The following is a 27,950-nucleotide window of genomic DNA, read 5'->3' on the forward strand; positions in this document are numbered from 1 at the left end:
TCCCATCCCACTGGCAGAGACGCCTGACCTTGGACAATGGAATTCTTCAGACTTATTTCTTCTTGGTTTAGAGAATCCCACCTATCTTGATTTGGAAGGGCAGCATTATTCTGAGCCGAGCCAGCATTTTCTGCCCACATTTTTCTTCAATGTCTCTTTTACTTCTTTATTTCTCAGACAATAGATGAGAGGGTTGAGAGCTGGTGTGACCACAGCATAGAAAATGGACACTATTTTGTTGAGATTAAAGGGATGAATTTTTCTAGGTCGAGCGTACATGAAGACTGTTGTTGAAAAAAAGATGATGACCACAGTGAGGTGTGAAGCACAAGTTGAGAAGGCTTTTTTCTTCCCTTGGGTTGTGGGGATCCGGAAGATTGAATTGATGATAAAAAGGTAGGACAGAATGGTAACAGACAATGGGATTAGGAGGATGACCAAAGCTAAAATGAAATCGACCAACTCAGCCACTGACATGTCAGTGCAGGAGAGGCTGAGTACAGGGGAGATGTCACAAAAAAAGTGATTAATGACCCCAGGCCCACAAAAACTCAATCTAGAGATGAAGGTGACTTTGACCAAGGAGATGGAAAAACCACACACCCAGGAGAACACACCCAGTTGGAAACATAATCTATGGGTCATGATAACTGGATAACGAAGTGGGTTGCATATGGCTACATAGCGATCATATGCCATGACTGCTAGGAGGACACACTCAGTGCACATAAGGGAGATAAAGAAGTAGAGTTGTGCCATGCAACTCTCGAAGGAGATTACTTTGGTCTGTGACCAGAAGTCTAACAGCAATTTTGGAAGGGTGACAGTGATATACCAGATTTCTAAGAAAGACAAGATTCCCAGGAAGAAATACATGGGCTTGTGAAGGTTCTGGTTACCTTTTACTACCGAGATAATAATGAGGTTCTCCGTGACTGTTAGTATATAAGTGATGAAGAAGACCACAAAAAGAAAACTCTGGATCTCCAGCTCAGCAGGAAACCCCAGGAGGATGAATTCAGAAATGATAGTTTGGTTCTTCATCTCCAAATATAACTGTAATAATGCAAACCTAAAGAATAAAATGGCAAATCATGATATTTAGTAAAGTAAAATATACAACAGAAAGAATTGTTAATTTTAGTAGTAGTAGTCACATAGGGCACATTACAGCCAACTAAGCATTTTGAATTCTCACTGATTACATTAACAGAGCAATCCTAAGTGGGACCAGGGAAGAGTGGAATGACAGATTCATCACTGCATCCCAAGCCTTGTCAGCTTACCTAAAGGTGATGGAATAGTTCTTTCTCCAATTACTCTGTGCCAGCTACAGGTCAATGCAGCTGAGGAGCCCAAGGATCAGGTCCCTTAGGGTAACCACCAAGCTTTGGATAAAGCAGATCTAATGCCACCATTGCCCAAGTCTGAAATGTCCAATACCAGGATTTCCCACTTGCTACCACCAGCAGAGGCTGTAGCTTTTGGCATCGCAGTGGCCCCTACCACGCTCGAGTTCTCCACCAGCAGTTTTCTGCTCTACTAGAGGAGAGGCACCCCTGCACCACCAAAGTACCCCCTTCACTCATCAACATTGTGGGCAGAGGAGCTGTAGGGTTGCTCTCAGAGAAAGAGTTAAGCACAAACATTTCAGTAATAAATTAATACCTAAGCTTCAGCAGTGAAATACCAGCATGCATTATAACAATCACCTTTATTGACATACTAAAGTATATAAGCCAAAGCATAAAATGGGCATCTGTTCAGAAAAGGGCATACAGTGGTACCTCAGGTTACAGATGCTTCAGGTTACAGACTCTGCTAACCCAGAAATAGTACCTTGGGTTAAGAACTTTGCTTCAGGATGAGAACAGAAATCGTGCTCCGGCAGTGTGACGGCAGCGGGAGGCCCCATTAGCTAAAGTGGTACCTCAGGTTAAGAACAGTTTCAAGTTAAGAACAGACCTCCAGAACAAATTAAGTTCTTAACCTGAGGTACCACTGTTCTTTGAGGTAAAACTAATAAGAAGGTTAAAAAGTGCCTCTCGAGTCTTATAGTTTCGTGATATCTCTCAGAAAACGTCCTGGAAAGGTCAGGGCAATTTAACCTTCCTTTCAGCATGGAGTTTAAATATTTATCACAGATTTTAAAATGTGTAAAATGGGCAGTAAAATAAAACATGTGCAATGGTTTTGACCTGTTTTATATTGCAAGAATAATGCCTTTCTGAATATGGAATTTTGGAGAATCTTCTGTGCAGAATTACAGGTGGCATGATGTGAAATATTGCAAGGGGGAAAGCTCTATGTTGGTGAGGGGTCATATAGATGATGTATATATGGAGTGGCCTGACCAAGCGAAGGTAGAATCCCTAACCCCAACAGAGAGCAAACCTAGGCGGTATGTCTGGAAGTCCTGGGCTATGCAAATGACAAGACCCTCTCTCAGCCTCACTGATGTGGTCCAAAGGAAAGCAGAGCAATACATTTGACACCAGCTTGGCTGCAGGAGTTGCCAGAAGGAAGCAGCAAGGTGCCGTCCAACCATCTTAGGCACTCCACTCCAGATTTGTGTAGGGTTTACTCCTTAGCCATTTAGTCTCCTGAAGAAATCCCCTTACTTCCCTCTACAGAAGTGTTTCCCAACCTTGGGACTCCAGCTGATTTTGGACTACAGTTCCTATCATCCCTGACCCCTAGTCTTGCTAGCTAAAGATGATGGAAGTTCTAATTCAGGAGCTCCTGTCTGAGAACTGCAACTTGATTTGTACAATTTTCCATGAGGAAAAAAATCAGTTGAATGGGGATAAGGGAGAGAAAATCAAAGAAATAAGCAAATAAGTTAAATCTGTTTCCTATACTTTAAATCGAAATGAATATTTATAAGTCCCATTAATGTTCCCCCAATAAATAAAAAGCACAAAAACCAAACAATTTATCAACAAGACTGATTAGATAAATAAGGCCATTATTGCATTTGGTATTTGTGTGTCACTGAACACACAAGGTCTGATAATTTTCTACTCACATTTGCTTTAAATCGTTCCAGAATCAAGCATGATAGTTTCATAGGTAGCTATGGTGCTGGCTTCAGTTTTTTTGCTCTGTGAATAAATCTAATAATGCACGTGCCTTCATTTTGTCTATGGCCCAATTATAACAGTCAGCTTGCTTGTCGTGTTCTTTTTTCCAGTGGCTAGATACTGTAGATGTCTTTCCTTTAAATAAAGTCCCCTGGCTTTCTGAAGACACACCAATGAGTGCATCTACTAATGTGTAATTAGTTAGCAGACAGTCTCTCCAACCTGACACAATTGGCTGGTGTGTGGGTGTGGGTGTAGGTGTAGGTGTGTATAAAGGGGTTAAAGGATACAACAAAGTCTTAAATGAACTTCTGCCTTGGTTTTGCTCTAAAGTATTCCCTTGGTATTAATTTATCCAGTTTAGTCTAATTTAAGTCAGTAATGATGGTGTAAAGGTTAACCCTTGTTCAGAGCATTTAATATTATCAATATAGTGAATATGCTACACTTCTGTATTTGGCTGTGTAGAGTTCTAATTTTCATAAATGTTCATAAATAGTTTAATGGGTTTAGATCTATGACTTGAGAGTCTTGACTTACTTTAAAAGCACTTTTAAAGCTCTACCACTCATTTAAATCAGAACCAGGGAAGGCAGTGAATATCTTATGTGAGTATCTGGAGGCATTTAGAGGATGGATGGCAGCTAATGGTTTGAGGTTGAATCTCGACAAGACAGAAGTATTGTTTCTGGAGGACAGGGTGAGGGCAGGTTTGGGGGATTACCTGGTCCTGAATGGGGTGACTGTGCCCCTAAAGGAGCAGGTGTGAAGCCTGGGAGTCCTTTTGGACTCACAGCTGTCCATGAAGGTGCAAGTCAACTGTGTCCAGGGAAGCTGCCTACCAGCTCCATCTGGTACACCAGCTGAGATCTTACCTGTCTGCTCACTGTCTCACCAGAGTGGTACATGCTCTAGATATTTCCTGCTTGGACTACTGCAATGCTCTCTATATGGGGTTACCTTTGAATGTGAATCAAAAACTACAACTAATCCAGAATGCAGCAGCTAGACTGGTGACTGGGAGCAGCTGCCAGGGCCATATAACACTGATCCTAAAGGATCTACACTGGTTCCCGGTATGTTTCTGAGCACAATTGCAAGTGTGGGTGCTAATCTTTAAAGCCCTAAATGACCTCAGCCCTGTATACCTGTAGGAACATCTCCACCCCATCATTCAGCGCAGACATTGAGTTCCAGCACCAAGGGCTTTCTAGCGGAAAGAAGTAAAGCTACAGGGAACCAGGCAGAAATGTCATATTTTGTGCACAGTCTTGATTCAAAACGGCACCTGACATCCAAACATTGATGAAGGCCGGCACTCCCACCTGGGAACCCCTCATGCTGAGTTTGGAAGTGTTATGTAGATAGGTGGCCAAACCATTACTTCAAAAATGGTGAAGTCATGCCAAAGTGAAGTCTTGGGCCTCCATTTTGATTCAAACTGGCAGCTGACATCCAAACATAATAAAAGTTCACTGCCCCTACCTCAGGATCTGAGATAGATATGGCACTTGGGGTATGATTCATATAATATGGTCAAGGACAGTCTGGAAGTTTCCTGGAAGACTTAGTTTTATAATACAGTAGTACCTTAGTTTTTGAACTTAATCTGTTCCAGAAGTCCATTCTTAAACCAAAGCATTCTTAAACCAAGGCGTGCTTTCCCATTGTAGCGGGGGACTCAATTTACAAATGGAACACACTCAACAGGAAGTGAAACATGTTCTTATTCCAAGGTAAAGTTCACAAACCAAAGCACCTACTTCTGGGTTTGCAGCGTTCTTAATCCAAGTTGTTCATAAACTACGCTGTTCGTAAACAAAGGTACCACTATACTAGATTCAAGGACAGTGTGGAAATCGATTGTGATCACCTACCTAAATCCCATCTAAATAAATACTAAGATGCTGACGTGTTACAATGCACACAACTATAAACTGTCTCTACCCAAGTACAAGTGTTTGTGTGAAACACTTCTTGATTTGTACAGCTCAAGCTATTGTTACTGAGGGATTTTTCATTAGTATGATTTGGTGAAGGGCATGAGAGGACAGTCCCCTGGCCATGTCATGGTTTAAGTTTGCTGCGGCCATGCCTTCCACCAGCAATGATTGGACAGCAGGGCTGTTCATGGGCAGGGCCCCGCCCAGTGCCAACAACACAGCCAGACAGCTACGAGGAGGGTGTAGGTCTACATCCCCAGGTGAATCACTGCGGGACCTGATGCCCAGCCGCAACGCTGCCCACCATAAAGGGTAAGCGACTTTCTCTCCCCCAGCCACCAGTTGTTGGGACTCAAATTTTTGTGGGTTGTTTTGGGGAAAAACTTGATGGTTCACAGACTATTAAAGAGCATCAGTTTAACTGAAAGGCCATAGGGGTAGGGTTGTTGTTGTTAAGAGCTGATTGTGCAATTGAAAAGATGACTACTCAGGTGAAATGGCTTCATCTTGACAAACTGGCAATTGACAACGTCAGACCAGAAGGCAAACCTGACTCAGAAGCTTTTAAAAAGGTCATGTACCATCATTCAAACCACTCCGGGCAGTTATTATAAAGTTTTCTCACTGGTGTGGCTGGTTTCCCTAGAATTTTGTCTTTTATCCTGAGTTGGCTTCTAATGCACAGAATGGTTTTCTAGTCGTTACTTTTAGCTATGGGATAAAGATGAGGGGGAATTACTAATTCAGTCCCAAATTCTGAAGGGAATGTCTCATTTAATTATATATGACAAGGTCTCATCCAAAAGAGAAAGAGGCTACAATTATCCTCACAATGTCTGTCTTTTAGAGTTCTCTCCTCTGGCATCTGTTAATAATAATAATAATAATAATAATAATAATAATAATAATAATAATAAGCTGCCACTCTGGGCAGCTTCCAACAAAGATTAAAAATACATTAAAATGTCACACATTAAAAAGTTCCCTGAACTTCCAATAGCAACAGGATAAATTATTGGGCAAGTGTCTGATCATTGGTCCTAGTCATCACTAACTCTTGCTTTCATTAAATGGGGCCATATGCTCCCTCATATCATGGTAGGAAAGTGCCAGATAATAAGAGTTCCGCTGATTCCCCAGGTCATATCATAAGGAATTCCCAAGAGAACAAAATAATAATAATCTCTTGACAGAAAGCGCCACCTTGTAGAAAATAAAACCCTTATGAAGTTGTTAGATGTAGTTCTCTTTATTCAGAGCAAAGTGCCACCTTGTAGAAAATAAAACCCTTATGAAGTTATTAGATGTAGTTCTCTTTATTCAGAGCATTGTCATGTTGCTGAGAGACATAGTGGATTATGGTACCAGTGGATGCGGTAAGTACACAGAAACGTAGGACACAATATCCCAGGCTATAGTCATTGGAATACATATCTCACACCAATGGTCAATCCTTTTCAGATTGTTAGATCATTGTTTGCAGTTATGCAGAGGAACTGCAGTTGGTAGCACATGCATCTGATTACCTACTAGATCTTCTCAATCTTCTACCAAAATCAGTTATTTCCCCCCCACACACACACACACTGGATTTTTAATGGTTTTAATTCAATTTCATTTGAGACATAAATATAAATGAGTAACCATGTGTAAGTGATCGTTATACCATGGGTACTGTATGTGGTAGGCTAGGCTATTGAGTCCAATGCTCTGTTGCAATGCAATGTTCCATACGTAGATAACACTATGCAATTTTAACTCCAGAGTGCATCCAGCAGAAAAAAATATGTCCAGATATATGCAGGGATCAGGTCGGATTAGAACTTTATTATGCATTTGCACGTGAGCTGGTCTGAAGGTTGACTGTCTTCTTAAAAAAATGTAATTTTATTTGCATAAGCGCAGTTAGTCACTCACAGGGCTCCTGTCTCTGCACACTTTGAAATCAGTGCAGCAAGTCCCTTGGGGAGCAATGAGTACTGATGACTGATGACCCTCTCACATGGAATTTTTATGTATCATATGTACATTTTATGTATTTTATGTTCAATTACTCCTAAGAGTCTAAGAATAAACTATATGGCAAAGCATGTAAATTGTACATAAAATACGTACATAAAACTGCACATAAGAATAATGATATGTGATTAGTAGGAATGTACAAATGTGCCTCGATCCATCCCAACATTTATTTTCACATTATTCTGGTATTTAAATTTAAAACAAAGATTTATGGGATGGATGGGGAAAGATGAGCTAAGTTTGATGTGCATTGTGAAAAGGAAACTGCACACTACCTAGTTGCTATTAAGCAACTGGAAGCATTTTTAAAAATACAACTCAGCTTGGATCACCTCGTGTTTTGCCACCCTTGGAATTCTTACATAAAAGGTGTAGATTTTTATGAAGGGTTGCCATATTTTGAAGACCAAAAAAGAGGAAATTTGGCATATGGATATATGTGAACTGATCCTTAAAACCTGCACAGAAATGGGATGGAGCAGACTTCAGTCTTATTTGGTGGTGAACTAGGCCCAAAACTGATTTTGTCCTTGAACTTATCCCTATTTGTGATTCATGGACCAATCACTCCATTCAGAAAGTGCCTTGGTTCATGCATGCCAAACGATAGCTACCATTTTGTCTAGCTGCATTTATCTTATCAATTCACACTGAAATAAAATGTGTGAAGAGCTCTGAACAATATAAATGTTAAGCAGATTGTTAATTTGTTTATCAAGTGTGTGTCATTATTACATTTTCCTCTTAAGAATACCATAGCTGCCATGATGGTATTTCCACTGCTATTTTCCTCTTAGGTAGCCACCTCAATAAATCAAACTGCCATCACAGAATTCATCCTCCTGGGATTTGGACATCATCCTGAACTACAGATTCTGTTCTTCTTGATATTTCTGAGCATCTACATTCTAACCTTAATGGGGAACCTTCTCATTGTCGTGTTAGTTGTGAATGATAGACATCTTCATACGCCCATGTATTTCTTCCTAGGGAACTTGTCCTGTTTGGAGATTTTCTATACCTCAACTATTCTGCCCAGAATGCTAGTCAGTTTCCTAACAGAGAATAGAACCATTTCTTTTTCTGGCTGCTTTATACAATTATATTTATTTGGTTTTCTGGTGACTGCAGAGACATGTCTCTTATCTGTGATGTCATATGATCGGTATTTAGCAATTTGCAAACCACTGCAATACTCATTCCATATGAATAGCAAGGTCTGTATCTCTTTAGCAGCAGCATCCTGGATAAGTGGTTGTTTCTCTGTCTCTGTGGTAGTCATATGGATGACACAATTAACTTACTGTGGTTTCAATGGAATTGACCATTTCTTTTGTGATTTTATACCTCTCAGTAAGTTGGCCTGTACTGACACTTCATTAATTATGGTGATAGCCCTTATGTTATCTTCCTTATTCACTTTCCCTTTGTTTATGTTGACCATAACATCTTACATTTGCATAATCTCAGCCATTTTGAGGATTTCCACCACTTCTGGGAGGCAAAAGGCATTTTCCACTTGCTCCTCTCATCTTATTGTAGTCACCATTTTCTACGGGTCCTTAATGATTGTTTATGTCCTCCCAGATGACCCCAAACTGAGAGGCTTAACCAAAGTGCTCTCTACTTTCTACACGATCCTTACACCAATGATCAATCCCCTCATATACAGTTTAAGGAACAAGGAGGTTAAGGTGGCTTTGGGAAAACTGGGCCAGACATGCATGTTATCCCTTAGAACTTAGAAAACCAAATAATCTAAGTAGGACTAGATATGTAAAAATACAAACACAGAAACAAGTTCTTCTTTTAATTGACTGTATAAATAATGAGAAATAAAATGTGATGGATATTGAAATAATAAAACACATCATAGGATTTGATTTTCTTTGAATTTTGTCTCTCTGAACCAGAGTAGGCAACACAATTTCTTCCAGATGCTGCTAGACTACAACTCACATCTTCCCTGCTACGTTAACAGTAACTAAGACTATTGTTCTTTGGAGTCTAACAATATGTGGAGGACACCACTTGGCTATCCCTGGTATAAATTATTCATTTAATCTCAACCATATGTTGTAACTGTTATTATCATTGTATATATGCCTAATCAAAACACATATCTAAATTCCAAATTATGGCAAATATGTACTTCATGAATACTTGATTAATTGATATGATAGTTGCATTGAAATCAATATGACATAAGTTATCATCAACCTAAGTCACATTGATTTCAATGTTTCTGCTCTAAGCATGGTTAAATCTGGAACCAACTTGTTCTGTACAATACTTTTATCCGGATTCTGTCAGAATGTGGATGGAATGTTTGAAAATTAATTTTAATCCAGAGCTATGTAAAAATTAAAAATACATTGGCACTTATATGTTAACACACTTTCTAAAGGATATAACAGCCAAATGGGATCAGACCAAAGGTCATCAAGCCCAATCATCTGTTCTCACAGTGGCTAACCAAATGCCTATGGCAGGGAGAGCCAATGTTATATCATATTTTTGCACCATGTTGCATCAAAAGTTTGGGGGGAAGTTGTAGACCGCAACATCTGGAGAGCAACATGGCATGAGTGTGGCAGTACCTTCTTGCTCATGATCCCCAGCAAATAGAACCCATTTTTATGTAGCTAAATAGACAGATAAAAAGTCATTTGAATTGCCACTAGTTATTATAGTTTATACACAGTGGATATCAAGCATTAAAAACAAACAAACAACTTTGCAGGTTCCCTATGGGTCAACTACTGTAGGAACAAGATACTCCAGTAGATAGACCTTTGTTCTAATGTAGCACGGCTCCTCTTATGTTCTTATCTTCAGAACAGCTTTCAACTGGAATTAGATTGCAAAGAAGCATTCAGAATGCATCCTGGTACAGGATAAAAGTCTCAGGAATTTGGATAACTTACAATGGACTTAAATTGACATCAGCTCATATTTGAATCCCATGAAATAATTGAGCTATGTGGTTAGTCTTAAAAACTCAAAGTGCTGAAAGTATAACAATGTGACAGTAAGAGCTGTTCGACAGTGGAATTTGCTGCCAAGGAGTGTGGTGGAGTCTCCTTCTTTGGAGGTCTTTAAGCAGAGGCTTGACAACCATATGTCAGTGCTCTGATGGTGTTTCCTGCTTGGCAGGGGGTTGGACTCGATGGCCCTTGTGGTCTCTTCCAACTCTATGATTCTATGATTCTATGATTTTGTATAAATGCATTAGGATCTGAATGCTCTGTAACCCTATGTAAGTGTCTTTCAGAAGACCCATGTATCTCTAACTATGAATTTCACTAATGCTCAATGAACCTGGGGCTGAAAACATTCTAAGCTTGCAAGAAATCCTAGGAAGTAGATAATTATTCTTGATTCAAATTTGTTCTACAACAAACACTTTGTAAAAACTTTATTTAACACAGTGTGGGGAAAGTAAACTCCACCAATATATGTAACACCTTTAAATAAATACATACTTCCTTTTAAAATAAGAATTATACATAAGCAAAGAACTTTACTTACTACACGCAAAAAATGTTAATGATTAAAATAAATTGCATTACACACAGCAATTAGGCACATATTTAAATACAGTGGTACCTCAGGTTACATACGCTTCAGGTTACAGACTCTGCTAACTCAGAAATAGTGCTTCAGGTTAAGCACTTTGCTTCAGGATGAGAACAGAAATCCTGCTCTGGCGGCACAGCAGCAGCAGGAGGCCCCATTAGCTAAAGTGGTGCTTCAGGTTAAGAACAGTTTCAGGTTAAGTACAGACCTCCGGAACATATTAAGTACTTAACCTGAGGCAGCACTGTATGGGTGACAATAAAAAGGTGTGTATGAAGAAAGGTTTAGTTACATTATAGGCATATATAGGGTATATATAACTCTGTCAAATCTTTCCATAAGGGATCCTGGGATTTCTGAACTAATGTGGGAGAGAAATTAATTTCCATTACCAAATTTGCACTTCCTAAATCAATACATAAACCAAGAGATAGATGTTCTTTGAAAGTTGCACTTCACAACGTTTGTGATGCAGCTGAGAACACGTACAAAAATTCAAAAAATGCAGGCAAAGGAAGTGTGCAGAAGTGAAAATAGCGAACAAAATTGCATTCTGTGAAATGAAAACTGCTTGCAAAAAAGCTAGGCAAAACTTTGTACAAAAATTTGCATATGCAGAGAAAAGTGCAAAAACGTGTAAGAATGTTCATGAGAATTTAAAAAATGAAAGACAAATGGGGGCAGAAATTGGGTGAATTGGACTATGACTGGAAAAAGGAGAAATTGCAAGAAACCAAATCTTAACAGATTCATCCAACTGCAAATAGTTGGATGATAAAAATTGTGTGGTAATTCTTAACACCGAACTACACTTCCTGTGGTTGGAGAATGTGAATGATTTTAAGCCTTTTAGGGAAGGAGGGGGGAATAAGGGAGAATAAGAGAATAAAGGAGGGAGGAAAAAGAGAGATTTTGGCACCGGGGTGGAGGAAGGGGGGGTAGTTTGCCCCGGATGTCACCACTGAGGGGGGTGACAAACGTGCTGCCCCAAACGGTCTGCCAACCGCCTCCCCCTCAGCTATAGGGTGGCTAAGTGGGAGGAGGCAGGTAGACTCCTCAGAGGCCCCATGGAGCATCTTGCCCCAGCTCACCCCATCCCCACGGGTGGCTGGGCCTGCCCCTGGGCAAAGGGTATGTGCGCCACCCCAGGCGCCCAATCGGCTTGCTCCACCGCTGTTTGGCACAACAGAGCTAATGAGCATTTTGCCCACATATTGTCTTTTCTACCAGCAAACCATGATCATAGCTCCAATATTTTTAACAAAGACCCGGTTCCTACTCATCAACTTCTTCAAAGCATCTTTTACCTCCTTATTCCTTAAGCTATAAATCATTGGATTGAGCAGTGGGGTGACTACTGCATAAAAAACTGATGCCACTGTGTCTAGCTTAGAAGGAGAAGGGGAAATGGGTCTTGTATATATGAAGATAACTGTGGCATAGTAAATCACCACCACAGTAAGGTGTGAACCACAGGTGGAAAAGGCCTTTTGTCTCCCACTGGCTGAGGGGATCCTAAGTATGGTTGAGATTATAAAGGTATAGGATACCATAGTGAGCAAGCAGGTGCTGAGGATGACAAAGGAGGCCAGAACTGTGACTAGGGTAGAGCTGACAAAGGCATTGCCACATGACCGCCTCAACAGGGGCCCAGCATCACAAAAGAAATGGTGAATCTCCTTAGGCTCACAGAATGAGAGCTGGGAGATGAGGACAATAGGGAGCAAAGGAGCTAGAAATCCACCCACCCAGGCTGCTGTCACCAGCCATGTAGTTGCAGAGTCATAAGAGTCGGATAATGAAGAGGACGGCAGATGGCCAAGTAGCGGTCATAAGCCATAGTAGCCAGGAGGAAGCATTCAGTGGAGCCCAAGGCAAAGAAAAGGTAGAGCTGGGCAATGCAACCCGCCACAGTGATTGTACTGCCACCAGCCAGGAAACTTTCCAGCATCTTCGGCACAGTGGAGGTGGTATACCAGATCTCCATGAAAGAGAAGTTGCCAAGGAAGTAGTACATGGGTCGCTGCAGTTTGGGGTTTGCCTTAATGACTGAGATGATGACGATGTTGGCGGTAATAGTGAGAACATAGGTGGCCAAGGCTAGGGTGAAGAACAGCATGGAAAGCTGTGGAGAAGCTGAGAACCCCAAGATGACAAACGCCTTTACCACACTCCTGTTGGAAGATTCCATGTCGACATTCTCTCTGGTTAGCAAGGTTGTGGAGAAGGAGTGACAAAGGGAACAAAAAGGGGAAAGATTAATGTGCCATATTTAAGAAACTTTATTTACATTTGTTATTAGGAATGTCAGAAATGTGATGAATGTGATGAACAGGGATGGAGAACCAAATGTGTCCTTCCAGACTTCTCTATCTAGATCCCTAAATGTTGAGGAATGTACATCCATCTACACTTCATACTTCATGTAGTTGATGGGAAAAACTAATGTAACATAGGGGCATCCATGATGAACATTACTGCCAACTCTAGATCATGGCAAATTCCTGCAAGAGTACATGTGCAGGTATTTCCCCAGTCTTGACAGGCTGTATGGATATGACTAACTTAACACCATTAATTGCAATGGGTCTACTCTGTTTATTCAAATCTTTTCCCACGTCATGTGGGAATTACCCATCAAAGAATTAATGATCTGTGCATTTTTTGAAAGCTGCATCCCAAGTAAAGAAAGATCTGTTCAGCGACATATTCAACAAATGTTATTTTCACCTACATAATTTCACACGAAAACAGTTACACAGATGTTGTCTTCTTTCTTTAAAAAGAATGGGATTATTTAAAAGAGGATTCATGAGCACATATCAGAAGAAGCTACAGTGCCTATTATGACTGGTAATGGCTTCCAGAGCCTCAGGCAGAGATAACAACAACAACAACAACAACAACAACAACAACAAATTATGCCCCGCCCATCTGGCTGGGTTTCCCCAGCCACTCTGGGTGGCTTCCAACAAAAGATTAAAAATACAGTGGTACCTCATGTTAAGTATTTAATTCGTTCTGGAGGTCCGTACTTAACCTGAAACTGTTCTTAACCTGAAGCACCACTTTAGCTAATGGGGCCTCCTGCTGCTGCCGCGCCGCCGGAGCCCGATTTCTGTTCTCATCCTGAAGCAAAGTTCTTAACCTGAAGCACTATTTCTGGGTTAGAAATAGGGCTGCCTTCAGATGTGTCCTATCATCTGCTACCTGATCATTTTAACTTCCCAGAATGGAAAGGGATTAAAAATAATGGGGCATCTGCCTGAAGAGACAGTTCTGTACTCCTGAGCTATGCACTCTTCCTGTTTTATTCCTTCTTCATTGAATATAAGGGATACCTTCTGAGGTTGTGGAACTACAATTCCCATTAGCCCAAATTGTTGGCTATCCCAGAAAACTTACGAGGCAGCATTCTATGATTACTAAGTAAGAATGCAATTGTCCATTCCTTGATAATACTAAAAGATTATCTATTCCACTCAATATTCTGTCTGAAGCAATGGTGAGCCAAATGCCCCAGGGAATCATGAAGAGCTAAAGAAGGTTGTAATAATCATTTCAGGGAAATAGTTCTAACAACTCAATTATATGCAAGTTTGCTCAGAAGTGTCACTGAATTCAAAGGGGTTTACATCCAGGGAAATTGACATATGATTCAATCCTATAAACGCTAATTTGGGAATAACTCCATTGAACCCCCACTCGTGGGATCTTTATTGCTAGTGTTGTTTAGAATCATGTCTCCACCCCCTCCACCCTTGTCCTTTCCCCACGTTGCATTTAGTGGGTGTTCCTTTCTTGTCTGCTGTAGCATTGCATTCATTTGTTAGGGGTTGAGTTGTTGGTGAGCGATTTTGCACCCTTAATGCTTAATGTTAAAAAAAGCTCAAGAAGTTTGGGAAGCTTCCTCTAAAAAAGCTCGACAACTTTGACCTGCCGCCCTAAGAAAAGCTTGACAACTCTGAACTCCTCCCTCCCCCCCAAAATGGGTAGATCATTGCCAGTTTTTTTTTCCTCATAGGAAGTTGGACATCTCTGTTTTATACAACCACCTCCTTAGGCAGTATCACCCAGTGGTCTTTTTTTCTGGAAAAAGTGGTTCTGGAACTCACCATGAACACCTCTCTCATTCTTTTAGAATGGCAATGGTGCCCTCTTGAGTGATGCTGGGACTGAGTTCTGGTGAGTTCTGGCTGAAAATAAAGTCCTAGTATCACCAAAGGTTGTACCTCACTGATAAGTCATATTCAAAATAGATGCATTGACACCAGTAAACATGACTAACTTCACTCCATTGATTTCATTTAGCCTACTGTGAATATTGCTTACAGTGCCATCCTAATAATACTGTCATTAATAATACTGAGAAATACCTTCTCAGAAGCAAGTCCTATTGGATTCGGTTGGGCTTGCGCCCAGGTAAGTGGAGTTAGGATAGCTGTCATAGTTAAATACAAACCTAAATGTTTTTGTTTTGTTTTTTAATTATGAACTTCAAAATCATTTGTTGGAACATGTCTGCATGGAGAAAGACAATCAGAGACAACATTTTGAATATTTGTTGTTGTTTAGTCGTTTAGTCGTGTCCGACTCTTTGTGACCCCATGGACCAGAGCACGCCAGGCACTCCTGTCTTCCACTGCCTCCCACAGTTTGGTCAGACTCATGTTTGTACGTTCGAGAACACTGTCCAACCATCTCATCCTCTGTCGTCCCCTTCTCCTTGTGCCCTCCATCTTTCCCAACATCAGGGTCTTTTCCAGGGAATCTTCTCTTCTCATGAGGTGGCCAAAGTACTGGAGTCTCAGCTTCAGGATCTGTCCTTCCAGTGAGCACTCAGGGCTGATTTCCTGAAGAATGGATAGGTTTGATCTCCTTGCAGTCCATGGGACTCTCAAGAGTCTCCTCCAGCACCATAATTCAAAGGCATCAATTCTTTGGCGATCAGCCTTCTTTATGGTCCAGCTCTCACTTCCATACATCACTACTGGGAAAACCATGGCTTTAACTATACGGACCTTTGTTAGCAAGGTGATGTCTCTGCTTTTTAAGATACTGTCTTGGTTTGCCATCGCCTTTCTTCCAAGGAGCAAGCGTCTTTTAATTTCGTGACTGCTGTCACCATCTGCAGTGATCATGGAGCCCAAGAAAGTAAAATATCTCACTGCCTCCATTTCTTCCCCTTCTATTTGCCAGGAGGTGATGGGACCAGTGGCCATGATCTTTGTTTTTTTTATGTTGAGCTTCAGACCATATTTTGCACTTTCCTCTTTCACCCTCATTAAAAGGTTCTTTAATTCCTCCTCACTTTCTGCCATCAAGGTTGTGTCATCTGTATATCTGAGGTTCTTGATATTTCTTCCGGCAATCTTAATTCCAGTTTGGGATTCATCCAGCCTAGCCTTTCGCATGATGAATTCTGCATATAAGTTAAATAAGCAAGGAGACAATATACAGCGTTGCCGTACTCCTTTCCCAGTTTTGAACCAATCAGTTTTTCCATATCTAGTTCTAACTGTAGCTTCTTGTCCCACATAGAGATTTCTCAGGAGACAGATGAGGTGATCAGGCACTCCCATTTCTTTAAGAACTTGCCATAGTTTGCTGTGGTTGACACAGTCAAAGGCTTTTGCATAGTCAATGAAACAGAAGTAGATGTCTTTCTGGAACTCTCTAGCTTTTTCCATAATCCAGCGCATGTTTGCAATTTGGTCTCTGGTTGCTCTGCCCCTTCGAAATCCAGCTTGCACTTCTGGGAGTTCTCGGTCCACATACTGCTTAAGCCTGCCTTGTAGAATTTTAAGCATAACCTTGCTAGCATAACCTTTATATTTTGAATATAAAAGTATTTTAACGGTACTACTGGGGATCCAATCAGCAGATCACGAAGGTACCAATTCACACTCTCATTGTTTGTCTTTAGCATTCATTATTCAGAAGTACACATTAATGAATTATTGCGTATGACACATATTATAGCTGTTGACTATCACTAGTACTAAACCACCTCATTTTAAAGCCATTTAATGTAGAAGTTCCCATACCCATATTCAGTGGCAGTGACTACTCTATGTTCATTATGTATTACAGAAAGTTAAATGTATCCATACCCACTCTGTCCACACTGATCTGTGGGTTGTGTCTAAGTAAGTTATGCACACAGCAGAGTCACTGAAATGGATGAACCTAAGTTAGTCATGTACATCAGCATCAATAAATCTACTCTGAGTAGGACTAGCATAGGATGCAACCTGTAGTTTTCTAATTTCTATCAATCTCTCCACATTTATATTTGTCAGCAAAACAAAACCCATCTTTTCAGTGTAGAAAAGGTGCTCCAAATATCTGATCATATTGATATATACCATATATATATATATATATATATATATATATATATATATACTCTTTGTATTAATGTGTGCATATTAATGCATGCACACACATATAGAAACACAGACACCTATATCTACCAATCTACATCTGTTTAGTTCTAAGGATTTATTAGATAGACAGACACGCAGACATTGTAAAAAGATAATATAAGAATACATGGTAAATTCATCAATAACATATGTATTCACCTGAATGAAGGGTAATCCACAGGGCTCACACAAGCTGCCTGTTATCCAGGAGGCATCAATACTATTGAGGCTAATTGTTAGAATGAAATCCTATGAAAACAGCGAACTAATGTAGATTATTGCCAAATGAAACAATGATACTGAATCCTTTCATTAAAAGGAATGAGTTTTCAAGAGGCAATTCATAACTTAACCACTTACATCTTTGCCCTTCTTATCTCATCTATCCTTGTGCCTAAAATTTCCTGCACCATGTTATCCCGCAAAAAACATAGGATGGGAAACTGTACAGCCTGAGAAACAGCTTTACATTGTTTGGTGCTGCTATTTCAAGAGTCACTTCACACACACAGGAGACCTAATCTATATCTCAGAGTATTAGATAACCTTTGGGATATGTTTAATAACAATCAATTATTTACATATTCTCTCTCTTTCTAGCCTAGATCACAATTCTTGTTTACCTAACATAGAGGTGGAAAATTGTTCCATGCACTTTTTAAGATGTGGAAGAATGAACAGATTAGTAGGCAAAGGAGATCCAAATTGGCCTCACCATTTGATAGCCTACAGGTCCACAAATTTTCAGTGTTTATTCTAAAACAAAAAAAGAAAAGTATGCCATTAGTCCTTTAAATTATGCAGCTGTAAACAAAGGTCACCCCATGTGCTCTGGCTAATGTTTTCAAAGGCACTGGACAACCACTAGGGGAAGGTATTCAAGTATTAAATATATTTTAAAGATATTTTAAATGAACCATAAGCTAAAGGCAGATTAAAATACCTGATAGATTCTACATGTCTGAATAGGTTTGCCAAATAAAAAATGTTTTTAGCCACCATGGAAAATAATACAGTGGAAGGGGCTGCCTGATGTCAGTAGATAGGGAGTTTCATTGTTTGGTTGCTGCCATACCTAAAGATAAATTCCTTACAAGTGCTGAATGACTATATGTGACACTTTAAATATTGCCAGTTCTGCAGCTTGAAGTGGTAAAGTGTACATCTATGGGGTAAAGCAATCTAGCAGGTAAACTAGTCCCAAAGTATTAAGGACATTCTTCCTATTTATTTCATTATAAATATACACTGCTCCATTGCAGAAAAACTCAATGCAGTTTATGTACTTATAGTAACAGCCTGAAGTTGATCCAGTAGCAGATTGTCAACCAGTGCAGTTTTCTGAGCACAGATGTTAAGTGCCAAAGGCACATGACTTTCTGCCTACCAGCACATGTTTTCCTTGCCCACACTGTTGTTTGGTTTGGGGCATGTCTTCCTTTTTATATTTTAATAAATACAACCCTGTCTGAAGTCCTCATTTGAAGCATGGTGCAAGTAAACATATGCCCTTCAGATGCACTTCAGATGTAGATATTAGCCCATTCTCATTGATGAAAGTCCATGCACTGATTTTCTGAAGGCATCTTTGAATTCCTGATTCCTCAGGCAGTAGATGACTGGATTGAGAAGTGGTGTGAGGACGGTGTAGACAACAGACACCAGCTTGTTGGCATAAAAGGAGGTGAGGGCTCTTGGCCGGGCATAGATGAAAATTGTGGTAGAATAGAAAATTGTTACTACCAGAAGGTGTGAAGCACAGGTGGAAAAGGCTTTGTGCTTCCCTTTGGCTGAAGGTATGTGAAGAATTGTGGAGATGATGCAGATGTAAGAGGTGATTGTTACAGAGAGTGGGCCAATGAGAATGAATAAGGCAAGAAGGAAATCAATGAGCTCAGCCAATGACATATCAGTGCAGGCCAAGTTGAGAAGTGGGGAAACATCACAGAAGAAGTGGTTGATAACGTTGGGTCCACAATAGCTCAGGCGTGAGATGAAGATGATCTTCCCCATGGCAATGAAAATGCCACTCAACCAGGAACCAGCTGCTAGACGAATGCATAAGTTTTGACTCATAATAGCTGGATAGCGCAATGGGTTGCAGATGGCAACATAGTGATCATAAGCCATGACAGTTAGAAGGACACACTCAGTGCATGCCAAAGCCAGGAAGAAGTACAGCTGGGCCATGCAACCTATGAAAGATATTTCCCTCTTTTCTGCCACAAAGCCAGCAAGCATTTTGGGGACTGTGACGGAGACATACCAGATCTCCAGGAAAGAAAGATTACTCAGAAAGAGATACATAGGCTTATGAAGATTGATGTTCATCCAGATTAAGGCAATGATCACCACATTCTCCATTATTGTCAGTGTGTAGGCAACCAGAAAAGTGGTGAATAACAAGAGCTGCAGCCTCAGATCTCCAGGAAAACCAACCAGGATGAATTCATTCACTTGTGTCCAGTTAGCCAGTTGCATCTCAAATGCTTGCTGGTATCATAGATGAAAGGCAGAAAGACACAGAAAGGAGATTAATACACATGACTTGTTCAAAAGCAAATGACAGTGAGTGCCCTTCCACTCTGCAAATTTAATTTAATATCTTTATTTCCTAAAAAAATTTCACCAATTGATTGTAAAGGACCTGAAAGTGATTAGCAAAATGAGAAAACCATACAATCAAGAACTCTACTTTAAAACACACAAAGGTTAAAATACTAAAATAGATTAAAATTAATTCAACTTTCTATACATATCTGTTGTTGCGTAGAGAGCTTTATGATTTATTTATTCAGGAACCCATATTTCACAGGGTTGAATCCAGTCTAAATCCCATTCAAATCAACATGAAAGTCAAGACTAAATAAAGCCCCACTGATATCAGTGGGAACTGAGTTCATCTAACTTCAGCTGTAATCCAAATACACCTTATAAGAAGCAAAGCTTACTCATCAAGCTACCATAGCCAGGTGGCCCACTCTACAGCCCAGGGCAGTGCATCTTGTTGCTTGGGGAAAAATGGGAAGTTCCACTTTGCCCTACTGGCCCTGCCCCCACCCACCTTCTCTTGCCCCCACCTGCTTTGCTGCTGTTGTGTGTCCTGCCCCATCCTCTGCTGACATAGAAGCGGCACTGCCATTGATGCCAATTTTCAGTGAGATATTGCCCCAAAGTGGTGCCAATGGTGGCGGTACTTCTCTGCCACTAGAAAAGGAGGTGGAGCAGATGGACCACCTACAGGCATGCCAGCTGGGGGGGCTTCTGCCATCTGAAGCCGTAGCCTCACGTGCCTCATGACTGGGCCAGCACTGTCTACTGTGAATAGATTTTGAAGGGCTGTCAGAGGACATTGTCCTCTGCTTGAGAATTGTCCAGTCTAGATTAAAGATAAGGAACCAGAAAAAGGGAGATCGGGAACCTTGAAGATACCCAACAAAAGTTAGTAGCACCTGGTCAACAGTCTAATCCAGCACAGAAATCACCTGATTTCTTCCTCTCTATATTGAGATGTATTGCGTTTCTATTTAAATTCTTGTAGTTCTTTCTAAATGTATGTCTATACATATAGAGTACCATATGAAATATTTCATCCTCTTTTTTGTGAATGGGAAGCCTCTTTTTTGGCAATACATAATTGGTCATCCTACATTAAACATAGACTTATTTCAGATTAGATATACATAAGATGGTGCTGGATGTGACTCTTAATGTATAACTGATGACTTAAGTTTTTAATGAGTGTTGCTATCAAGTTGTTTACCAAAACTGATTCATAAATCCATGTTCATAAGCATGTAGGTTAAATTTTATAACTGTAAAAGAATATATATCTATACAGTATACTCATTAACAGCAACAGCAACTGGAGACAACACAATCATTTTGTCATGGTTAAATAAATGAACACCCATAGTGGAACAAGAAAAGCCAATGCATTATTGCAACCCCAAATGGTGAGCATTAGACATTTTCAGTAGTACCGGGATTTCCCTTTGGTGCTGGTAATGGTCACTTCACTTATTTTGCAAACCTTTATTCAGAATGGTGACAGACTGCACCTTTTGGCCATTTTAACCCCACTTATTACAATTACCCTTCAATACTGAGTTGTGTCCCTGTCTTTTGCCGTCATAAATTTGCCACCAAACATTTGTTAATCTTGACGGTGCTTCAAGACTTTGTTGCAGGGCTAGCCTCAAGCAGAGCAGCCAATGGTGACTCTCATCCCCCTCAAGTAAATGTTCATGCTACCCAAGTAAGCTGGTCAAGGTTTTGGGGCATCTTGAAGCATTTGTCTCTCTCCCCAGCAGTAAAAATACAATAATGTTAGCTTGATGTTAGACGGCTCCCCTCCCCATACTTTAGTTAGTGGGTATTGCTGCATTTATTCATTTAATTCCAAACAAATTAGTATTTTAAATGTTATCTTCTTTCTCAGGACCTCACATTGTGCACTAACATCCTTAGTTTGTTTAGTTATTTACATTGCAAATGCCCTCTCCTACATCAGCAGTCAAACCGGAATGCATATACAAACAAGTCTATGCATATTTTAGGGATTCTTCCGAACTTTCTAGTGAAATAACTATAAATTGGTTCACTTATATATTTTAATATGGCTGTTCAGTTCAATACTAGATGCCTCACAGCATCTTAAAAAGCAGAGACATCACCTTGCCGACAAAGGCCTGTATAGTTGAAGCTATGTTTTTCCCAGCAGTGATGTATGGAAGTGAGAGCTGATCGCCAAAGAATTGATGCTTTTGAATTATGGTGATGTAGGAGACTCTTGAGAGTCCCATGGACTGCAAGAAGATCAAACCTATCCATTCTGAAGGAAATCAGCCTTGAGTGATCACTGGAAGGACAGATCCTGAAGCTGAGGCTCCAATAGTTGGCTACCTCATGAGAAGAGAAGACTCCCTGGAAAAGACCCTGATGTTGGGAAAGATTGAGGGTACATGGTGAAGGTGATGACAGAGGATGAGATGGCGGGGCAGTGTTCTCAAAGCTACGAACATGAGTTTGACCAAACTGCGGGAGGCAGTGGAAGACAGGAGTGCCTGGCATGCTCTGGTCCATGGGGTCACGAAGAGTCGGACACGACTAAACGACTAAACAACAACAACAGATACCTCACATTTATATTTCATCATCTATCCACCCATTTAAAATATTGAATATAATACCCTTCCATTTTAATAAGTCAAGGGAAACTGTTTAATAAACATTCTGCAATAAAATACTGATTTATCATAATCGTATATTGAATCTGATAGGACTTGATTCTAAATGGACATGCATAGGAAAAGTGGTCAGGCTGCAATCTTATACTCAATTAATTTGAAGTAAGTCACACCAAACTCAGGAGAACTTATATCTGATCTCAAACAACCTCACAGCTAAATAAGACAACCTTCTGAACAACATTTTAAAACTGAGTTATTAAAAAAGATAATGTCTAGCAACAGCAAAAAAGTCAATGCTACAAAAAATAAATTCAGCTGCATTTACTGATTTAACCTCACCAAAGTCAAATTGAAATTCTTCTAAATATACCGTAATCTTGAAACAACTGCATTTAAGCAAACAAACAGCTTCCAAAAATTAATCGCATCTTCTTTTTTCCTAGTAAATTTACCACTTGGTGAATGGTTTTATATATTCACTCTTGAACTAATAAGTACACCTAGTTCTATTCCGTTGGTGAAAACTACTGATCTCAGAAAGCTGTCCTAAATGATACTAGCACACAAAACCCTTATTTTAAAATATACATAATTGGAACAGAACTGCAAACAAAACAAAACAACAGCAGTGCGTTACTTCAAAACCAAATATTTTTTGTCATGCATAGAAAATGAAAAGTGTATCTTTAATCCAAATTACAAATTTAGATTACCATTTACAAATCATAAAAATGCACATGTGAAATAATGAAAACATTGCAAATACTTGCAGATACTAATTTTGAGGTTTACCTACACAGGAGAGATGAAGAAACAATGGAAAGAATTCCTAGCTTCCCAAAACCTTGTTCAGACAAAAAGTTACAAGAAAATTGAAAAGAAAAATATAATCAAAAAGAAAAAATTATTTCTTCACTGATATACGGGCACTGCTGCTCATGATGAGTAGTGATGATGGTCACAAATGCAAAAGGGCAGAGGAGATCAATGCAGAAACTGCTATAGTCAGGCTGGGCTGAGAATCACACCATTGCTGAGTCTTTCAGAGATCTGTCCACAAAACAGCAATAGGAAGGTTTCTATGATGTTCCTTTGGCAGCCTTTTCCTTTCTCCTTCCCTTGAGTTGCTGCGCTTGTTTAGGAACAAACTCCTAAAGAAAACTTGGAACAAACTACTAACACAAACCTCTCAGCGGGTACCACAGTTGTAAAAGCCTCCTCCTCTGTCACCATTGGCTGCCCTGGAGATCAAACCTGGGTTCTGCAGATGCTCTACCACTGAGTCACAGCCCTTTCCTAACACCTTCATCTCGAAACTCTAATAATAAAGCCTTCTCCTATGTTGACACCATCTGTCTCATTTCAGATTGATGGGGGCACCCAAAGGAAAGTTGAGAGCCATCCTCCTACTTGCCACGAAAGCATCCCAGTGACTCTGGGAAATGTTTTGCATGGACATGCAGAGTCCCCCAGATCCTGGGCGCCCCCTCCCCCATCATGTGGAATAGCGACTCAAGACCATGTGCTATGGGATTAAATTGGCCACAACTTTATTATATTTCAGATGTGGGTAGACCTTGGCTCAGGCGTTGGGCGTTATCCGTCCCCAGTCCCCAGCCGGGGACCTAGGGAACATCAGGGTTATCCAGTGTGTGTGTGGGGGGGGGGTTGGGCCAGCTCTGGAGAACATATGTTCAAGCAGAGATAGCCGCCCCCGTTACGCCGCCGGCGCCGCCGGGGAGAGCAATGACGACCTCTCGGCGTACGGTCAAAGCCTCCCTTCAGAAACCCCTTTAATGGGGAACCCTGGTATCACTGCTGCAAAGAGGAAGATAGACTAAAGGATTCTGCCCAAGGCCTGATACCATCAAAGTTGTGACGTTTTGCTACGGGAAAGGCAAAACCTGCCAATGCAGGGGAATTCCTTTCCGGCCCTTTAACAGCGACCTTGACGTAGCAGCACCCGCATACCTGTGAAGAAAAGTTAACCTGCAAAATAAGACTTAACTGAGGGTGGGTAGGGTGGGAGAAGCTCTGGAGCCAAGTGAGGATTCTCAGGTAAGATCCTCCCTCTATTGTGTGGGCAGGTAGTCCCTCCCCTACCTGGCCTGGTCTCCTTGGCAACGCTTCCCCCAGGTGGGATTGGACAACTGACTGAGGTAGGCGGAGACCTCCAGGTATCCCACCTGGGGAAGGTGAAGCCAAGCCTGTGCTGATGGAGCCGCTCCAGATCCAGGGGCTGCGCGCGTCCACGCAAAGGGTGCCCCCCGTTTTATGCGGGGAGCGGTCATTCTTCTAAAAAATGCACTGACAATGCTCCTTGCTCCTAGGATGCTATCATTCATGAAAGCAGGGATGAAGGAGGCCTGGGAGAGTCTTTTAGTCCTCCCAGACCTATGGATCTGATTTAGCCAATATCAGGTGCAGATAATTGAAGGAGGAGGAGAATGGCCGGGCAGAGTTCAGCATAGCAGGGACTTACAAGTGACATATAAAACTCCTGATGATATGTGGTGTGGTGGTTAGAGTGTTGGACTAGGACCTGGAAGAAAAGGGTTCAAATCCCTACTTAGTTATGAAGCTCACTGAATCAGGCTCTCAGACAAACTTACCACATATGATTGTTGTGAAACAATACAGAGGGGGAAGAACCATGTATACCAGCTTGATGCTTGAATAAGCAAGAAGAAGAAGAAGAAGAGTTTGGATTTGATATCCCACCTTTCACCCCCCTTCAGGAGTCTCAAAGCGGCTAACATTCTCCTTTCCCTTCCTCCCCCACAACAAACACTCTGTGAGGTGAGTGGGGCTGAGAGACTTCACAGAAGTGTGACTGGCCCAAGGTCACCCAGCAGCTGCATGTGGAGGAGCGGAGACGCGAACCCGGTTCCCCAGATTAGGAGACTACCGCTCTTAACCACTACACCACACTGGCTCCCAGTGTGGTGTGGAATTGACCTCCGCAGCCAATCCTTTAAGAAAATAGCTTTAATTATAAAGTACAGGCCTGAATCCAGCCTAGAGCAGGATAAGGTGCTTCCCATCACTAAAACATACTTATGGAAAAACAAAATGTAGGAGGAAGAGAGTGATGCAAACATATATAATGGGCGGCAGGATAACAGATACTGGGAAATGTTTTAAGCATGCAGCTTAAGATATTAGACCTCAAAACACTTGGTTTGAAATACAGCTGCATATCCAAAAACTTACCTAGTGTTGTTGCTGATTTCTGCATATCCTAGCTTGGAACTATATGGAATTATTATTATTATTATTATTATTATTATTATTATTATTAACAACAACAACAACAACAACAATAATTTACATTGGTTCTCAGCAATTTATAATGTTCATCTCAAATAAAATGCATATATTGCAGCTCCAAGAATTTATCACACCAGTTTTGAACAACTTTTCCCCCCATATGATACCAAAAGCATTTGTTTAACTCTCTCCCCCCCCCCCCGCCATGTTACTGCTTACTAGATATTTAGATGTAAGATTCTAGCGACTGCTGGGCAAGGTTAGTGTCACTCCCAACATTCAGGGGAAAAGAAGCCATATAGTCCTAGCTTATTTAAGAACAATCCTCTTCAACAAAGCTTTTGGTTGATTAACATCTGATGCCCTTTAAAATGTGTTGTGGAATGGAGAAATATTGGTTTGTTATTGTTCTTATTTTTACTATGTATTTCTTGGTTTTTATATTGTAATCTTATGTTTTGAACTGCCCTGAGATCTACGGATTAAGGGTGATATAAATAAAAAAAAATACTAATTATTAGTATTTAGAAAATGCAGTAGACCCTCGGCTTACGTTACCCTCAGGTAACGTATACTTTGGGTAGCAAAAGTGGCAAACCCGGAAGTATATTTCCGTGTTTTGCCTCTCGTGCATGCACAGACATGCTCTACGCACTGCGTATCTGCACAGAAGCGGTGCCTCCAGTTGTGGCATCGCTTCAGGATACGGCCGGACCTCTGGACGGATTCTGTCCTCAACCAGAGGTACCACTGTATAAGTATTTGGAACTGTTTCAGTGTAGAAACATTTACCTACTTAGTTCTTTGCCTTATGCTTAACGTCGAGAAGGTCCATGAACTGTTTTGCTGAGGGCATCCTTGAATTCCTGATTTCTCAAGCAGTAGATGACTGGATTGAAAAGCGGTGTGAGGACTGTGTAGACAACGGACACCAGCTTGTTTGAGTTAAAGGAAGTGAGTGCTTTTGGGCGGGCATAGATGAAAAGGGAGGCAGCATAGAAAATGGTGACTACCAGAAGATGTGAGGCACAAGTGGAGAAGGCCTTTTGCTTCCCTTTGGCTGAAGGGATGCGAAGTACGGTAGAGATGATGTAGAAGTAAGAGGCTATTGTCACAGAAAGGGGGCCCAGGAGAATGAGTAAGGCCAATAGGAAGTCAATGAGCTCAGCCAATGACATATCAGTACAGGCCAGGTTGAGAAGTGGAGAAACATCACAGAAGTAGTGGTTGATGGTGTTAGGTCCACAGTAGCTTAGCCGTGAGATGAAGAAGACCTTCCCCATGGCAATAAAAAAGCCACTCAACCAGGATCCGGCTGCTAGACGAACACAGAGGTCTTGATTCATAATGGCTGGATAGCGCAATGGGTTGCAAATGGCAACATAACGGTCATAGGCCATAACAGCTAAGAGGACACACTCAGTACATGCCAAAGCCAGGAAGAAGTACAGCTGAGCCATGCAACCTATAAAAGAGATTTCTCTTTTCTCTGCCACAAAGCCAGCAAGCATTTTGGGAACCGTGACGGAGACATACCAGATCTCCAGGAAAGAAAGATTACTCAGGAAGAGATACATAGGCTTATGAAGATTGATGTTCATCCAGATTAAGGCAATGATCACCACATTCTCCGTTATTGTCAGTGTGTAGATAATTAGGAAAAGTGTAAATAGTGACATCTGCAATTCAGGGTCTCCAGGAAAACCTACTAGGATAAATGTATGTGTCCTGTTCTCCCATTTCATCCTCAATAATATGTTGTTGCTGTTTAGAGCTGTAATAATATTCAAAGTTCAGATTTCACAATTTTATAGATACATATTATTCAGCACCAAATCACATTCAAAATTAATAGATAAATCAGCATCTTGTCATATCATATTTCTTAATCTGCTAAAATCCCATTGTCTATAAAGTTTTACCAGACTGAGTCAGAAAACCATGGCACAGTTCTGCATCTGCAGAGATCCCAACACATATTATAATGCAATAAGGATTATGAGCATGAAAGAAGCCATTGGTTTCTCTGAAGGTATGGTGATAGTCTTGAACATTTTAACTTCTGAGGGAAGAAAATGCTTGACAGCATGTTCAGAAATAACCCAGATTTTCTGATGTGTGTGAAAGGTGTTATTTGCTAGAGAAACACCACACAGGACCTAGGGACCAAAGGATTTATGTGGAGAGAGCTAGAGAGTGAAAAAAATTAGTGGCACTGGTAAATCATTTTGGAAGAAGGGAGAGACAAGGTACAGCAACATAACCTTCCCTTTTTAAGACCTACAGCTCATCATAGGGGTGTAACTTGGAAGAAGCCATAGCACAGTTGTAGAACACATGCTTTGTATGCGAAAGTTCCCAGCTTCAGTCTCTGGTGCAGGGCTCGTAAATGATTCCTCCTTCAAATCTTAGAGAACTGCCAGTCAGTACTGA

At 40.8% G+C, this 27,950-nt stretch overlaps 4 protein-coding genes and 1 pseudogene across 5 annotated transcripts in view; 1 reads left to right on the forward strand and 4 right to left on the reverse strand.

The window, feature by feature from the left end:
• Positions 1-27,950, reverse strand: part of LOC309327030 (vomeronasal type-2 receptor 26-like) — a gene marked incomplete at both ends in the record, with an annotated part of 336,857 nt that overhangs the window by 58,127 nt on the left and 250,780 nt on the right. The window lies entirely within an intron of this gene.
• Positions 38-19,536, reverse strand: LOC309327537 (olfactory receptor 6B1-like; the record flags this gene model as incomplete). The annotated part of the gene is made up of 2 exons (XM_081836835.1): positions 38-800; positions 19,287-19,536. 2 exons carry the CDS (start codon positions 19,534-19,536, stop codon positions 106-108), a joined length of 945 nt encoding a protein of 314 aa, XP_081692961.1. The 3' UTR covers positions 38-105.
• Positions 6,385-8,793, forward strand: LOC309328464 (olfactory receptor 8I2-like; the record flags this gene model as incomplete). Its single annotated transcript, XM_081838462.1, has 2 exons — positions 6,385-6,402; positions 7,846-8,793. The coding sequence occupies 2 exons, from the start codon at positions 6,385-6,387 to the stop codon at positions 8,791-8,793; spliced, it is 966 nt and encodes a 321-aa protein (XP_081694588.1).
• LOC309327478 (olfactory receptor 6F1-like) lies at positions 11,851-12,818 on the reverse strand (annotated as a pseudogene). Its single transcript has one exon. The product of its transcript is annotated as an olfactory receptor 6F1-like (transcript).
• LOC309327531 (olfactory receptor 226-like) lies at positions 26,333-27,262 on the reverse strand (the record flags this gene model as incomplete). The annotated part of the gene is made up of 1 exon (XM_081836830.1): positions 26,333-27,262. One exon carries the CDS (start codon positions 27,260-27,262, stop codon positions 26,333-26,335), a length of 930 nt encoding a protein of 309 aa, XP_081692956.1.

This window comes from Podarcis erhardii (genome assembly GCF_964252035.2).
Source record: "Podarcis erhardii genome assembly, chromosome: 13".
Taxonomy (NCBI): domain Eukaryota; kingdom Metazoa; phylum Chordata; class Lepidosauria; order Squamata; family Lacertidae; genus Podarcis; species Podarcis erhardii.